We start from the raw sequence: 16,948 nt of genomic DNA on the forward strand, positions 1-16,948 counted from the left end.
AGGGGGGAGGGGCCCGCAAACAGCAAAAAAAAAAAAAAAAAAAAACACACACACACACACACACACAAATAATGTGGTAGAAAGTGCTAGAGAAAGGTCTGTAACTGTGGCAGTGTGCCCAGGCCCGCTCATGCCTCTCAGCTGAGAGTCAATCGGGTGCATCTCTTACCAAGTCTGTGTTCACTAAATCCTGTTGGTTTCCTGAAATCTCCATAATGGGTGTGTTTACAGGAATCAGCAAATGTTAGAAATCAGGGCTTTTAAAAAACATTTCTTTCAGAGAGCTGTTAAACCAGCACAGCACTGAAAGAGAGAACCCTCTGAACAGGAGGAGAACAGAGGAGGGATGTGCCTAAGGGGTAAGATGTGAGGCCCGGAGAAGGTACCATCCGTCGGTACCAGGTTTAATTTCTCGAGTGTCGACTGCTGTCCCAAATCTGAGAGGTTGGATTACTCAACCTGTCTTTCAGATGAGGAAACCAATCCTCAGAGGGAGAAATAATTTGCCCAAAGCTAGTGGATGGAGTAGGGTGTGAACCCCAAGACTCTCTGATTCGCATCAGTGATGCAAGTACATCTAAAAAGGCCATAAAGAAGAGTCTTTTATATTCAACAAATATTTTCTGAATAGGAGACATTTGTTTACTGCCGGTTTCCCCCAGAAATATTTAACCTCCATGAGGACGGGGACTCTGCCTTTTAGGTGCTTTCGCCCTAGCACCAAGAATGGTACCCAGCTCCTAACTGGTACTCAATAAACATTTGCCGAATAAGTGAGTGAACTCATGATCGAGCACCTATTGTGTGGTAGGCTCTCTGCCAGACATTCGGGTAGGGAATTAATTGCGGAGAGGGCTTCTTGAGGAGAGAAGTTCAGGATATATATATGAAGATCCAGCAGCGCTAGGCTCACAAGAGAATTCCACTGGATCATGCCTGCCTCTGAATTCGGCATGCTTGAGGGAAGCTCTGGGGCACCGGAACGGGTTGGCTCCCCATGTCTCCACCCCAGCTGCAGCTCTGCCTGGCAGCTCCCCTTGCTGTGTGTTTGTCTTTATCTCTAGTTACGTTGTGTATGATTTTACATAAGCTGAACCTGCTATCAAAGGGATTATTCTAGAATAGAGATAAATGGCACAGGCAACGAGTCTCCTTCCAACCACTTCTCTAGCCCCCAGTAGTTTACTCCACCCATGTGAGGAATGGAGAGGAGAAGCAGAGTTCAGAGAAGGGCCAGGCAAAGAGTGAGGGGCCTTCGACACCACTGTTAATGCCATGGCCCCTCACCCCTCACCTGGAGTCTGGAGCAGGCTGGGAAAGTTTGTTCTATAAAGAACAGAAGACGGCCACTGACTCTGGCCACCCTGGCCTCCACTGAGGGTTGGGGGAAGGTGGAAGCTCACGTGCAGAGATGGTGTTTCCCCGGGAAACAGGACGGGCCCAGGGCTTTGGGAATCCCATCCAGAACTGTCAGTCAGGAGCCGGCAGTTCCTCAAACCCCTTCTTAGCTCTAGGAAGTGGGGCTGTTAGGACTCTCTGCTTCCCTACACTCCTCCTCTGACGATGCCCACTCCTGGCATCTTTGAAAAGTGGTCTGGAAAAGGGAAAAGGAAACTGAAACTGGCAATTCTGCCTCTTTCAAGTAGGTCACGAAAGGTCTCGTGAGCAAAGCGGAAACGAGTCAACACTCAATTACCTGTGAGTAGATTTTCCCCTCCATGGATTATTTGGGGGCAAATGTTTAAACTTGGACTAGCTTCCACTGCCCTCCAGGTTGCTTCCTTTCACTGTCTAGATTTATGCTTAGGAAATGCAAATGTTTTTTAATGTGAAGGTGAGAATATATATATATATATATATATCACATCTCTTCTCCCTCCATCAAGCAGACCTTTGTCCCACTTTTTTCTAGATATAAGGATCCTCCACTTCCTGCCTAGAGAATTGCCCAGAAACCGGGGTCTAAGCAGATGAAGTTTGAATGGCCTTTTCTGCAGAAAGTATGAGGAAGTGGTGCCTAAAGAGGTGCTGAAGTTGGCAGGAGGGGGCAGGAATCACGCTGTTGGTTTCTGTGCTTGAAGAAGGGACTGAGTCCAGGTGAAGGAATCTACCATCAGCATCTCTCTCCTGACCACCACTCCAACACACACACACACTTTAGCGTAAAATATCTGCTGGGGTTGACAGCAATGGGCTATAAGTAAGTGTGGTACTTGGGCATATCATGCTACTAGAAAATAAAAGATGTTTGTGATTATCTACGAGATCCCTGTCACTACTTCCTTCCTTCCACTAGTGGGCATAATAGCGTGATGTGATTCTGTAATGTAACCCAAGATGGCCGTGTTGGCTAGCTCTCTGGAGAAATTTCAGACCTCTACTGCCTCTGTTCTCCTGGTAGCCCTCCAGGGCCGAGCTGTTTCAGTCTGCGGGAAGCCCAAAGAACCTCATTCAACCTTTATGCTCCTTCTAGAAGACCAAGAATCCCACTGGGAAGCCAAGCACGCTCGGTCTCTGAGCAAAGCCCAAGGAAAGACGGGGAGCCAGGATCTTCCGTGACTTTCCCTTCTGCCCCTTGGATGCCTTCCGTTCCTGAGGTCCCTAGTCCAGAAGGCCCTGCTGAGGGACAGGGTAGACCATGGGGCTGTTGGCCCACGGCGGTGGAAACTGATATTTACAGAGAGGTGAACATTCTTCCTCTCCCTTGGGTTTCCGGTTTCTCTGGGTCCTCTCCTCTTGCCTAAAGAAGAGGAGGATGGGCTGAGAGAAGCATCAGTTGTAGACCATCCAGCCAACCTGCAACTGCACACTGGGCCACACATGTCCTCTCGGCTGGGCTGTACTTGGCAAAGTTGGAGCAATACTTTGGGGTTTCCAGAAGGAAACCTGAGGGACCAACAGGCAGCTATTGTGGAAGCCCCCAAGCCAACCAAGCAGCCATGAATCCTTCCAAAAGTTTTACCTGAGAATCCATCCTACAGGTAGCTCTGGACTGGACTTGAGGAAGTGGTCTGGCAAAAGGCCTTGAAGAAAGGAAATCCAAAAAAGAGGGGATATATGTATACATATAGCTAATTCACTTCGCTGTACAGCAGAAACTAACACAACATTGTAAAGCAACTATACTCCAATTAAAAAACAAACAAACAAAAACAGTTTCAGCAAGAAAGGTAAGCTCTGTGCTTCTCGGGAGAAAAAAAAAGCCACTCTAGGAAGTGAAGGGATCATTTAGCAACTGGCTGAGTTCAGGAGTGGTCTGGTGGGGTGGGTTTAATGGGGGAAAGCCCAGTGTAAGTGAATTCCCAGCAGGGATTGAAAGAGGACAGGGGAATCATCTGGCCGTCCATCCTCCCCAAATGTTAAGTAAATATAAACACATTCAACCAGGGACAGAGGGACTTAGGGAGCTAAAGATAGTACCCGAAGGAATCCCAGGGCTGGGTCCCCAAACACATCCATCTCCACAATGGAAACTTAACCTGACAGCAGGGGACATGGAAAGCTGGCTGGAGAAAATGTGGTGATGGGGGACGGAAGGACTGCAGGAAAATAGCTCAAGTTTCCTCAGCTCTTTGGCACCTGCCACTTACCCCTAAGAAGCCAAGACCCTGGGATACCAGGGATCCCTCTGCAGCCCAGGGAGTTGGGTGACCTCTCTGGGGGAAGGGAAGGGGTGTAGAGAAGCAAGAGCAGAGTTAATGGTTGCCATGGGGTATCTTCTGGGGCAACCACAGAGATTACATTTTTTAAAAGAAAACATTCAGCCTCTCCAGCTGGTCCTCATCCACTCCGCTCCTTCTGACCTTTTCAGTCTCTCCTGTTGCAGCCTCTTCATTCTCCTTGGACTTCAAACCTGCACAAATCTTCCCTATTTTCGAAAAACATGCACATACACGTAAAGATGAAAACAATCTTCACCTCTGATGCTTTCTTTAGGCCCTCTCCTTTATTCTCCCCTTATTACTACTAAACTTTTCAAAACACCTGGCCTTTTTATGCTGCTTTCATTTCCTAATCATCCATCTCCCCTTGGACATATTCAGTACCAAGTCTGGTGCTCTAAGACACCAAGTGGGCTTTCTAAATTTCAGGCTTTTCCCCCAGCTTCCCTCTCTCTGCCTAATGCCACCCCGGTACTCCTCCATGGACCTCACTTTCATTATACCTTTCTCTCCTCAGGAACCTGTAACAATTCTCTATTGGCTACTGAGTCAAGGCTAACCTCTCAAGAACCTTCATCACATGTCCTCCACTCTACCTCTTCATTTTTAGTAGTCCTCTACTGTTCTCAGCTGTCTTCTTTACATCTTTTCTTTCCAGCTATAATCTAGCTGCTAGATTACAAGCATCTGGAAGGCAGGGGCCAAGTCTTTTATGGTTTTGAAATGTGTCAATACTATACAAGTTAATTCATATCAAGGTACCCTTAGGGTAGTCTGGCCTCAAAGATAAACATTCTTGGACACTTACATGACAACCCTTCTTTCACCTGAGGGAAAAGACAGACTTGAGAAAAACAGTCCTTGGGAGAGCCTGGGACTGCAAGTTTTAGGCCATCCTGTACCTAAGATGTAATATCCGTGACTGACAAGGAGAGATATGAAAGCATGAAATGTTATTGCTCTGTCATGAGATATTTTACAGGCTTGCTACTTTGTAAAATTACTATTTGAACACTGCTTTTCAAACCTGGCCACATAGAATCATCTGGAGCACTTTTTTTTTTTTTTTTTTGGCGGTATGCGGGCCTCTCACCGCTGTGGCCTCTCCCGTTGCGGAGCACAGGCCCCGGACGCGCAGGCTCAGCGGCCATGGCTCACGGGCCCAGCCACTTCACAGCATGTGGGATCTTCCCGAACCGGGACACGAACCCGTGTCCCCTGCATCGGCAGGCGGGCTCCCAACCACTGCGCCACCAGGGAAGCCCTGGAGCACTTCTTAAAAAATGCTGATGCCTGGGCCTCCTCCAAATGTTCTCATTTAATTGGCTTGGCGTGGGGCCTGGGCATGGACATTTGTAGCTCCTCAAGCGGATTCTAACGTACAGCCAGGTTAAAGAGTCACTGAATTAGAAATGTGAGCGTGTGCTGCGTGCTGGGAGTGAAGGTGGAGTGCTTGGAGACCTGTGCTAATGAGGTGTCCAGGATGCACACCTCACTCCAAATTCTCTCCTCTCCTTTAGATAAACATTTGAATCCCTTCGTGTCTTTTTGTCACTGCTGTCAGCGTAGGCAAGTCCTGTTTCGGTATTGAGAGTGAATGCGTCTCAGAGGTACTTATCTTGGAGAGCCATCCACTCCATGCTAGTCCTAGAACAAGAACTCATCATTCTCTCTCCTTCCCTGTGCCTTTGCCTCCTTGACCCACAGGGAGCGGCTGCCTGCCAACTTCTTTAAGTTTCAGTTCCGGAATGTGGAGTACAGCTCCGGGCGGAACAAGACCTTCCTCTGCTATGTGGTTGAAGCGCAGAGCAAGGGAGGCCAAGTGCAGGCCTCGCGGGGATACCTAGAGGACGAGCACGTCGCCGCCCACGCGGAGGAAGCCTTCTTCAACACCATCATGCCAGCCTTCGACCCGGCCCTGCGCTACCTGGTCACCTGGTACGTGTCCTCCAGCCCCTGCGCAGCTTGCGCTGACCGCATCGTCAGGACCCTCAACAAGACCAAGAACCTGCGCCTGCTCCTCCTGGCGGGGCGGCTCTTCATGTGGGAGGAGCCTGAGATCCAGGCGGCTCTCAGGAAGCTGAAGGAGGCTGGCTGCAAACTGCGCGTCATGAAGCCCCAAGACTTCGAGTACGTCTGGCAGAATTTCGTGGAGCAAGAAGAGGGTGAATCCAAGGCCTTTGAGCCCTGGGAGGACATTCAGGAGAACTTCCTGTACTATGAGGAGAAGTTGGCCGACATCCTGAAGTAGGCGAGTGGGCTCAGCCTCACGTGAGTCTTTTCACTGTTAACTTGGGTAAAAGGTCAGGTGGAACGAGTGGTCTCTTTGATTTTCCTTTGATAGGATTTCATCTCTGTTTTTGGTTGGTTGTAAAAACATTCTTAGAAGATCCCTCCTTGTTTTCTCTTTCTTCTCAATTCCTCTCCCTAAATCCTTTTCTCTCCTACTCTTATATCAAACTGATTTTCCCCATAACTTGGAGTGCTCAAGGGTGACAGGAATCCAGAAGCTTTGATGAGACAGAATGACTTTCATAGTAAGATTTAGACGGTGCACGGACCTGTTACTGAACAGCAAAGATATTTCAGCCCCCTAAGCATGTCCTCAGGTCCACCTGTTCAGACTTACTAACTCTGGACACCTTCTAGACGCCCTGCCGCCACCCCATTTGCAATCTTACCATTCCATTTTTCTCCAATGTAGGTTCTGCATTCCTACAGGGGCATTTTTTTTTTCATTTTTGGTACTTTTGAAAGTCCCCGAATGGATCTGTATTCAACTTTTTGGAGGCCAGAGAAGCTTTCATGTTTTCAGACAAATGGTTCTGCTTTGAGGGAGACCAATAATTGCTGTTTGAATGTACAATGCAAGAACATTTCCCTAATGTTGAGAAGACCTCATCAGAACTCGCAGAAAAAGGATGACTGCGGGGAATGAGGATAATATAGCAACAAGTTCTGCTATACAGAAATGTTTAAAGGGTTAAACGATGTTTGTAAATTAGGCAGCAGCTCAGAAGTAGCCTCCTACAGATATCAAGATGTGATAGGAGAACTGGAAGTAAAGATAAGCTATTTAAGCAAATAATTAGGATACCATTAAGGCAAATTTGGCCTCTTGCTGAGGGTAAATTAGATGGTTAGAGAAACAGGCCGATTGCTCTCAGGAAAGAGGGTAAAGGATCCTTTACTACCTCCTTTTGAATTTCATCTGATCTAGTTTGCTCCCATAGAAGTGCAATGACTAAGTCTCTTTACAAGACCTGAGTTACCGATCAAAATTTTCCCATAACAGAGAAAGGGTCTTCACCACCCTCTTATCCAACTTTAATTCTGGAACACCTCACTTATTAATAAAACATGAAAGCAGCATGCTTCCATGAAGATATTAAACTTATTTTTGGTGTCTCTCACTCATAATAGTCTAAAGAGATGTTGCTTCATGGACACCTTTTGGAAACGTAAGTGTTCCAGGGCTTGATGTTGGCAGGTGTTTGCTATTAGACATGCAGACAGGGTACCTGATCATTCTCCAGCTGAGTGTCCACCAATCCATGAAGACACAGGTTTTGGCCATTTCTTACAAAAAGCAGGACCCATTCACTGAATTCAGTGAGACTATGGTCAGGTAATGCCACATGGTACTTTGCTCACACAAAATAAGACCACTCTGAGTGGTGGTGAGTAGTAATACAAACAGATTTCTAAGGATGGCCTCTGAAAATACAAAATTAACTTAAATTCCTCGAAGATTTTATTAGTATAGGGACTGTCACTCGTAATTATAAACCCTACATGGATTATGTAGAATGATGACTGGTAGCCTAATTTTAACTCGTGTACTTTCCTCTTAAGCATCTTTCAGAGTCACAGGCCACTTCTTCCAGCTGCCCAACTAACCAGACGTCAGAGATGGATGTGTGTGTGTGTGTGTGTGTGCGTGCGCGCGCGTGTGTGTGTTGTCCATTAAGTCAAATAATTAAATAGCTAGGGCTTTCCTGATGGCGCAGTGGTTGAGAGCCCACCTGCCGATGCAGGGGACACGGGTTCGTGCCCCGGTCCGGGAGGATCCCACATGCCGCGGAGCAGCCGGGCCCATGAGCCACGGCCACTGAGCCTGCACATCCGGAGCCTGTGCTCCGCGACAGGAGAGGCCACAGCAGTGAGAGGCCCACGTACCGCAAAAAATAATAATAATAATAATAATTAAATAGCTAAACCTGCTATAAAAATTAAGCATTTCAAGGAGGATTAAAAAGAGCCTTTAATTTTGGATAACTGAGAGTTATATCTTTTGCTAATCTAAATAAACAAGTAAAATAGATAAATCAGTTTGAGGGGAAAGTCCATTTCTAAGTCAAATTCTTTTTAAATAAAATATTATTGGACATGTTCCACATTATAAGCCTCCTTCCGTTAGTGTACATAGCCGTATTACCTGGACCCATTAACATGCTTCCCTGTACTCTATTTTAGTTGCTCATATTCCTGAAGGGAAAGGTTAAAATGTACCAAGTTAAAAAAAAAACTTGGCATGAAATCAAGTTGTCATCTAAAAGCAAAGAACTCCGCTTAATTAAAATACTCTCAAGAAATGAGCATTTGTTAAAGAAAATTTGTCTCATATTCCTTATTCCGTCTTTTTGAAAAATGACAGAATAGGATTTAACCATATATTTAACTCAAGATAACATATTTAAAGCAGATCTCTTCTGGGGCTTTCTCTGTGCGAACCACACCAAAACATGAATGAAACAAATCCAGTCCTGAGTAAACCGGAAATCACAGGAGACTATGGAGAAATTCAGGCACTTGCTGGCAAGGGCACAAAGAAACCCTAACTCAAAAAGAAAACCCTTCACTGTTTAGGGCCAGCAAGGCTCTCAGTAACATGCTTTCTGTTTTCTCGCTAAGGTCTGTCTGCTGCCACCAAGAGACAGCAATGACACATGTGGCCATCTGGGACATGCCTGACTTCCCAATACCACTTGGAGCTGGACAACATTTGACACGAACCAATCCTACTGCACAACGCCCTCCGAGGACTCAAAATACACTTATGCTGTAAATCATTTAAGCTGTGCCTCTCTCTCTAAGGCTGCTCTTGGGAAAGAGGAAAATGAGCTGCGAAGAGAGAAACGGCAACCATATACGGGCACCAGGCATCCACGGGGCTGAAGGTCCGCATTTCCCTCAACTGGGCTGCTTAGGTCGAAGAGCCTCAGACCCAAAGTCTGCACAGATCTTTGAAATATGTCCAGAAATGCATCTTAAGTTGGGTTCTTTTTTAAAGAAAAACAGCAACATTAATAAAAGAGGTGGTGTGGTCTTTCTGTGACCAAGTTTTTTAAGGAACTTGGACATTTAGAAGTTATTATGGACAGTAAGCAAGTCCCAGGAATAGGGATGTCCCAGGCTATGAAGCAAGCCATGACAATATATAAAGTGGGAGGAAGGCTTAAATCAGAACTTGCCTAGGCAACACAGGATGTACTAACTCTCCCATGCAGACTTCACACCTCGGTCTTGACCTTCATGAAATATTTTCTTCTGAGATTAGCTGTAAATGAGTATCTTTTCCCTCCTCTGAAGACAAGGAATATGGCAGAGGATGAAACAAGAGGCACAAGAAATCTGTTTCTAAGGTATATAAACATCCCAAGTGCCAATTCATAGGCAATTAGCACCTTGATTAAAGAGGAAAGGGCAAGAAGTAGGATTTCAATGTTCAGATACACATAATGTAAGAATAGTCAGTATGTGGTACTTGATGGCAACGGCAGGATGGTGTCAAAAGTCTCATTTCTTAAAAGGCTTGTTTGAGTCCTATGTAGAAGCAAAACTTCACATGTGAATTTCTGGGTGTTTCCCAAACTCTAACTAGGTTTCCAGGAATAATGTGTCCATTCTGAGTATCAGGCCATGCCTCCTTTCCCCAGGCTTCAAGTGTGATAAGTCATTGGAATTTGACCCCAAGACTATCTGCAAATGACAAAGCACTTTATCACATCCCTGCTGAATTCCACTCACAGCCAGACCTCCACAAGACTAGGTTTTGTTAAAGAAATATGAACGAGGCTCATACTCCATGAAAAAAATTAACCCTAATCCCTTAAAATGTAGAAGCAGCCTAGAAAATCAATGTTTTGACCCAGTGTTAAGATTTATTTGCATAGTTAGGCAAAATACTTTAATTCTAACTTTCCTCTTACCACTCCACTCTCATTTTGTTTTGTATAGACATTCTCTCCCTTTTTTTTCCCCTTCAATTTTACTGTGTGTATGTGGACAGAAACAAAGCTCCAAAAGAGTCTTAGTCTAAAGGTTTGACGATGAACTTGCCCCCGGCACTGCCCCTACCCCCAACAACATGGAGAACTTGACTGTTACACATAGATACAAAAGAAGTGAAACACTTTTTGAAACTGCTGCCTCGTTCAGGCTGAGATGCAATAAAAACACAAGTCTAAGGTACAAAGATTATATTTAACCAGTGCTTTCCTGGTGTTTTAACAAGTCCCTTCTAAAATCCAGTTCTTTTACACTTGGGAAAGCAGCAAGTCCTATGACAGACCCAGAATTCACTCTAGGGAGAAAATCAATAGTAGGTCTGTCTCTTTGAACTCAACACCACAGTAAGGGGGTGGAGGGTTGAAATACTCTACTAGTTTTCCCCACACCTCTGATACTGAACCACTGGCTAAATCCGTGAACCTTATTCTTCCACCATCGAAATCAAGAGTGGACAAAGCACTGCTCTCTTAGCTTAGAAGAAAAGGGGACTAATATTTACTGTTTTCGATCCCAGGTGGCTACACATCAGAATCCTCTGGAGCTTAAAAATACAAAGAAACCCGGCCACTCTCCCCCGCCCCCACTACCAAATTAGAATTCTTTTTGGAGGAAGTGGACCTTTATTTTTTTTTAAGGAGATTCATATGGGTTTTGTTGAGAACAACTGATTTATTGACTCATTACTCCACACTAGGAACTTTGCCACATATTTCACAGAGTATTTTATTTGTTTCATGACTGAATTCAAACAGGTTCAATCACAGAACCTATGTGGTGGACAGAAGAGAGCAGGAGTTCGCCACGGGGAGATTCTAAAAGCCTGCCTTTCCCGTGTGCTGACCCACAGTTCTTGCCGTTTCTGATGTCTTATTTCTCACCTTGCTGCTCTTCGTACTGGACCCTCTATCTGACTCCTCCGGATTAAGTTACAGGTGAATCTTCCATTACCCAAGTCCAGAACAACACAGACATGTGCACAGAACCTCACCGCCCGCCCCCCCCCCAAGAATTTATTTTTCCATTCCTGTCACCACAAATTCCTTGTTAACAACATAAAACTCTTTCTTGTAATTTAAACTGAACCCATAATTCTCTCCTAGGATGAATATTATGACATAAGGATAATACCAGGTAAGCGCACAAATGACAAAAGATGCAAAATTAACTGAAATGTTCATCCTTCCTGAAATTTCTCTTAAACAGCAGAAGTAGAAGCAATGCTGACACCTAGTGGCAACCCAAACAAATCAAGTAGCATCCCTAGCAAAACGGGTCATAGGCCCAACATTTGGCTTCCCCACCTAGTATCAGGCCATCTAGGCCTTAGCTTCCTGGAAAAAAAAAAAATTCCCAGCAACACTTCCCAAGCAATCCCTCCTCCAGATTCCCAGTCCAATCGTGAGAATACAGCAACCAAAGTCTGGCCTTCACATGAAACTTTCCTCTGACCGTTTTAAGGTCAGTTTGCTCAGTTCTAAGGCCCAGATGACACAGAAGGTAGACGTATCCAAAATGCTCATCTGATCAGAGTGTGTACACAGTAATTCTGATGTCTGTTGCCTCAAAGATCTCCTCAATCATCGCAGATACATTTTCCCATTGCAGACGATCAAGACCACATCCAATCCTGAAAAAGACAAAACATCCCCACTGGTTGTGATGAAGGTATCTGGGAAAACACTCCTTCCTTCTTCCTCTAGGCTGCATCCACCCAAATCCTAAGGTATCATCTGGTCTCACACCTATAGGCATCCATGGTGGGAGCTGGGAAGTTAACTCCTATTGTGAGTCACCTAAGGCTGTTTCCTAGAGCGCCCTAACATCCAACAGCTGTCACTTCTCTTTTGCCTAATAAAGTACCACTTCCCGGTTACTTCAGGCTACGTTTAGAAATGTATAACTGCCGTGAGATGGAAGAACTTACTATCCTTCTATTTCTACTGATGAAAACTGGCTGTGGGTGAATGGCAAAAGGTTGGTATTTTTAAAATACACTTATGATAATGAAATGTTAGGAAGACAAAAAGGAGAATGACAAAGGACAGGATCTCTGCACATAGGAAGTCAAGAGGGAATGTTGGGAAATGCCAAGCTGATTGTAATTCGGAACTTTGCAGCACTCTGGTGAGAAACCCCAATCGGCCCACAAAACTCTTACTACCTGGCACCTTTCTTCCAAGATGTTACTTAACTGATCCTCAATATCCCTAGGGAAAAGAGATGCTTAAAATTGATAATTTTCTATAAATGTGGTTAAGTACCTGAAAAAATTGTGATTAAAAAAAAGTTTCTGGTACATAAGCGATGAACATATTAAAGACCAGCGTAAGATAAGGGACCATGTAGCCACGCTCGTAAGTAACTTGGACCTTGGAATAAACCTGCATGCATGCTCAGCACTGACAAAATAGTCTGACAAGAAGAGAAGAAGGGACCCCAAGCCTATTTTGGGGATATTGAACCCCTAACGTCAGTCCCTTAAGTTCCCAATATCTAGGGTCTAAGACATTACATAAGGGACCTATCCTCTGGCTATTGTCCACACTGAACACAAACAAGCATGCAGTTTAAAAAGCAGTGGTAACTTACAACTTTCTTCACACAGAATTAACAGGTTTGGGACACCTGAAGTGGCCCAGAGAGAAATCCCAATTGCTCAGTCTTTGTTCTTTAGCTGTACTGCTTCAGAAACAGAGGCCAAGCTTCAGGTAGAGGACGCCCAGAATTCAACAAATGTCTGTGAACAATGGTTCCTCCCTACTAAGTAGGCTGAGGCAGGTCTGTGGTTTAATCATCCTGATTCATTTAGCCCAGGCTAAAAGATGGGCACACCTTAGGCTAAGATCTGACAACTTGTTTACTGACGATTTTTAAATGTTTTGAAATTTTTCCACCTTTAAGTCTGTATTTTAGGTTACATTAAGCTTTTAAGTCACTTGTCTTTGGGTAAGACAGTAAACCCCACTAATCAAGTCTTCATTTAGGGCCCTGGATTTCCTTGCCTTGGCATGGAGAGGTCGGTGACTCCATTCTTCAGACAATGGGACTTCATGGCCTCTAAACTCTTCTGTAAGTTTTCATAAGTTGGCTTGTGTGAAGCCCTTTTCTTTGTAATCTAAGTACAAAGAACGAATTCAAATTTCCATTAGTCCAAAATGAGAGCCAAAGAAAAGTCATCATATTCTCCCAACATCCTGATAATTAAAATAATAAGTATATTTTTATAGAATAGTCTAAATGACAAATGTCATACTGTCCCTTCCAGTTACGGGAGCTCCTCAGAAATCCACTACATAGAGCCTGAGAAACCCAGACACTGCCATATAATAATCTTTCCTTTTCCCAAGAAAACCAGATTAGCAGGTATGCCTATTGTCTACTGTTTTTAAGCAAAGTAGGTGAAAGTTTCTGTGCCACTTCCAAGAGATAAGCTGCATATCTGTAACAGGAAGAATCCATAACACCTAAAAATTTCCTGTTAGGTTTATTTATTTAAAAACTGTGCTTGCCTTTTATTTCCCTATAAAAGAACAGAGACAAACTGGTAGCATTCCAAATAAGACTGGAGGTCACAGTAGCATTAAGGACATTCAAAGAGGCTAGGACATGTCCCCACTCAGTGTGCTGTCCAAATCAGGCTTGTAGTGACTTGGCTATAAGTCATCCAGCACCATCGCCAAAAAGCTGCACTCTTTCTGAGGCCAAAGACCCTTTGGATAGTGGAAGAATCCCACACTGAGGAAGCAGGCAGGAAAGGATATGAGTATTACTTGGCACTGCATTTGATTGGGAAGACTGAGAGAAAAACTCCCTTGGGCAATCTATCTCTTGAGACTTTATTGTCTCTATCTTACTATGATTAGGAAGGAATTAAACTATGGGAGGCATCCCTAACTTTTCCAAGTCTCACAGCACAGGTCTTTGGTGAGTATCACTACTCTTTCCCATGGAGCTGGGATGCAGCTCATGTTCCTTTCTAATCCAGGGCACCAAATGGCCACCACTTCCGGATCTGAGTTGGCATGAGGTCAGCTTTTTGACATCTCTGGTTGTCTGGAATGAAACACTGTGATCAACATAAATGCAGTACAGCCCATTGGTTTACCAATCCTTAGAACTTACTGAGAATTGGCCCCATCTTACCAGGTAATATATATATCGCCCATCTCTCTTCAGAACAGCCACTTCTCCAGACTTTTTTTCTAAGAAAAACAGTTATTTAATAGTAAAAAAGAAAAAGAAAAAGAAAACCGAAACATTGATCTCCATTCTTAGATTTTTAAAAAATCTTTATAAATTTGAGTCTACTTCAGAACTAGAATTAATTTTCAACCCTGAAGAACACTTTGATCCTTATCAGCCTTCCTAAATGCTGTATTCCTTAACTTCCAGCTTTCTTATTAATGTTTTCTGAATCATGTTTTCCTCACACCCCATCTTTGGTCCTGCTGCATTTTCAAATATACCCTTACTTGTTCACTTAAAAAACTTTAATGTCTATTGCCGTGAAATGTTTTAGAATGCACAGCACTTTTTACTTGCCAAATGTGTGTTTAATAATAATCCTTTTACATACAAAAACAGCTAATGCGTTAAGCATTAAGGGGAACATAGATGTATTAAAAAGTTCTTAATTATTAAAGAGATTTCAATCAGGAAAACATGTCATGTTTAGAAATAAGTATAATACAAAGCAGTAAGAAGTTGCTTTCTTAAAGGCTGGGATTAGAATCACCAGTGGAAACTTTGATTCAGTAAGCCTGGACTGTGGTCTGAGCAACTGTTTCAGAAGCCCACGTGTGATTCTGATACACATCTCTGGTTTAAAATCACTGGTAGAAAGTGATGGGAGGAGTCTGTAAGGAAAAGGTTCTAAACTCTTTGAAGCACAATATGGGTAAACAGAGGATCTTGAATGTCAAGCTAAAATCTGTGGACTTTTCTAAGCACTTCAGAGTTATTAAAGGTTTCAGAGAAATGGAGTAATATTATCAAGAAAGATTTATAAAAGAGGGGGAAGAAATTTAAAACGTTTACAAGAATTCAGGTTTCTTGTGACAAGGACCCAAACTAGAGGCCATTTTTGTAGAGGAAAAACTTAATCTGCAGAGTTAAAAGGACTCAGTAGTTAGGAACCCCATCTGTGCATGTATATCTTGTTTAATCATTAAGTATAACAAGAGCATCAAAAGATGCTCTAGCCAGGGCAGATAAGTTCAGCTGTTTTCAAAACTCACGTTGATTTAACAGTTCCTGCACCCCTCCAAATTTCTTCTTGAAGTGGACAGCTATCCCAGCGCCCATTCGACAGTCCTCACTGATACAGTGGGCTAAGGAGTCTGTTTTGGGGCATGCAAAAAGGTCTCCTTTCACATAAGTAATCTAAAATGTGCAAAGGGAAAGAAAAGTTTCATTAGTGACAGAAAAATACTAAGCTACTTCTTTTCCTTTACTGTGCCCACCGCCACTTCTCCGTCCCTCCTTCATGTAAAGACAAATCCTCAGAATTTAATTTAAGGGGTTATCTAAAGCGAATTAAAGCATGTGCATAAGAAAGTGATGGGTGGTCTCTGCCTAGGACTGTATCAGCCTTTCTAAAGTAAATCAGCAGGAGAGAGAAAGACAATTCAATTACTGGTTTAATTAAAAAGTGTTTATGCTTTTGACCTCAATTATTCTGAATTTCAGTTCACCAGTAAATTAATAGTTGTTACGCACTCTGCTTCCTTCTGAATCTTCATTAGGGCTGCCAGCCATGATACTGAGTCGCTATTTCCAGAATTTAAGTGTTTCTTCAACTATAAAAAGGGGAAAGGAAGTAAAAATACTTAGGCAACCTGAATATATTACGTTCAGACTGCCCTGACCACCCACGTACAAGCATTTCCCCCCCACCGTTTATCGCTGAAAGTTACGTTCGCCTCTAGGAAGTAATGCAAAACTCTTCTGGGGCAAGAAAAAGAAAGAATGCCTGGTTTCGTAGGCGGACTGGCCCCGCTCGCATTTCGCGCTTTCCTGGAGCGGAAGAAAGGCGGTGCTAGGACCCGCCTCCTACTTTCCCCGCGCCGAGTAAGGCTGATTCAAGACAGTCTCCTTTTCCCTGCAAGATGCAAAAGTATTTCCCCATTGGATTTGGCCCAGAAGCAAAAAAGTGGGACTTGGCCACAGTCCCGTTAAGCCGCATCTAGGGAGTATACAGGCCTGGGGGAGTGTACTGCCGAGGCGTGGGCAGGTGAAGAGGGAAGGCGGCCTCTCAAGGAAGGCTCACCCCCATCTTTTGGGGGGAGCTGCGGGAAGAAGTCTAGAGAGGCCTCCCATTCTCTGTTTCCTACCCTAGGGCGGATCAGCGAGGGCGTGGGGCCTGTCCCGGGGTCCCGTGGTAGGGAGCGGGGACGCTCGTGCAAAGCCCCAACGTACCGGGGTTACCCTTCACCTGGAAAGGAGTCGGCGTTAGGAGGTCCCGCCCCGCGGGGAAAGGCTCTGGTAGGTGGGGAGCAGGAGAAGAGCCCAGATGTGGAGCCAATCCCGCCAAAGCTCTTAATTGCACGCACCTAAGATGGCCGCCCACCACCTGGGAGCGGGGCGGAAACGAGCCCCTCTAGCTAGCTAGCCGAACCTGCACTCTTTGGTGATGGCCGCCGAACTTCCGTTGGTAAATTCCATAGAGTACCCCGCCGCCGGCCGGGCATGCGTAACGAGACAGCGAGTTGGGTAGAACAGCGCTTGCGCATTAGCCCCAGGAGCGTGTCTCCAGGGGCCGCATAGACGGGGGAGGGCAGTTGGCAAAGGAGTTACTTAGCGCCTGCGTGGTACTATGCTCAGGGCGGTGTTTGAAGGTTGAAGGGTTGAAGGGTCTGGCGTGTCTAGAAGGCGCCTGCGTATTCCTTCGGCCGTGGGGTGTGATCCAATCAGGGAAGTGGGCGTGGCTTCAGGGGACGCCTGAGCAGTGCTCCTTCGACTGGGGGTGGGGCGAGCCCGAGCTCGGGTTAGGG

At 44.8% G+C, this 16,948-nt stretch overlaps 2 protein-coding genes across 8 annotated transcripts in view; one reads left to right on the forward strand and one right to left on the reverse strand.

The window, feature by feature from the left end:
* APOBEC2 (apolipoprotein B mRNA editing enzyme catalytic subunit 2) overlaps window positions 1-9,013 on the forward strand; it is a 21,223-nt gene extending 12,210 nt beyond the window's left edge. The window contains exons 2-3 of the mRNA XM_024766215.1: window positions 5,370-5,933; window positions 8,577-9,013. Of these exons, the coding sequence (XP_024621983.1) occupies window positions 5,370-5,913 (544 nt within the window). The 3' untranslated portion in view covers window positions 5,914-5,933; window positions 8,577-9,013. The remainder of the gene's footprint in view (window positions 1-5,369; window positions 5,934-8,576) is intronic.
* Window positions 9,014-10,663: 1,650 nt separating this feature from the next.
* OARD1 (O-acyl-ADP-ribose deacylase 1) lies at window positions 10,664-16,793 on the reverse strand. Of its 7 annotated transcripts, none has more exons than XM_024766355.1 (6): window positions 16,508-16,793; window positions 15,675-15,754; window positions 15,194-15,338; window positions 14,100-14,158; window positions 12,959-13,071; window positions 10,664-11,583 (listed from the first exon to the last, which is right to left on the reverse strand). In XM_024766355.1, exons 2-6 carry the CDS (start codon window positions 15,711-15,713, stop codon window positions 11,481-11,483), a joined length of 459 nt encoding a protein of 152 aa, XP_024622123.1. In that variant the 5' UTR covers window positions 15,714-15,754; window positions 16,508-16,793; the 3' UTR covers window positions 10,664-11,480. The 7 variants fall into 7 exon arrangements, with proteins under 7 accessions (XP_024622123.1, XP_024622118.1, XP_024622120.1 ...); XM_024766350.1 differs by having other exon boundaries at window positions 16,573-16,792; XM_024766352.1 differs by having other exon boundaries at window positions 16,390-16,519.
* Window positions 16,794-16,948: the final 155 nt, after the last annotated feature.

The sequence above is a fragment of the Neophocaena asiaeorientalis genome, unplaced genomic scaffold (assembly GCF_003031525.2).
Source record: "Neophocaena asiaeorientalis asiaeorientalis breed wild unplaced genomic scaffold, Neophocaena_asiaeorientalis_V1.1 scaffold46, whole genome shotgun sequence".
Classification (NCBI taxonomy): domain Eukaryota; kingdom Metazoa; phylum Chordata; class Mammalia; order Artiodactyla; family Phocoenidae; genus Neophocaena; species Neophocaena asiaeorientalis.

Excerpts from the sequence above, each read along its gene's own strand:
- OARD1 (XM_024766355.1), bottom strand. The coding sequence starts at position 15,713 with ATGGCTGGCAGCCCTAATGAAGATTCAGAAGGAAGCAGA. Across the intron at positions 15,339-15,674 it reads AAGATTCAGAAGGAAGCAGA|ATTACTTATGTGAAAGGAGA; the intron begins GTGCGTAACAAC and ends TGCACATTTTAG. Across the intron at positions 14,159-15,193 it reads GCAGGAACTGTTAAATCAAC|AAAAAAAGTCTGGAGAAGTG; the intron begins GTGAGTTTTGAA and ends TGTTTTTCTTAG.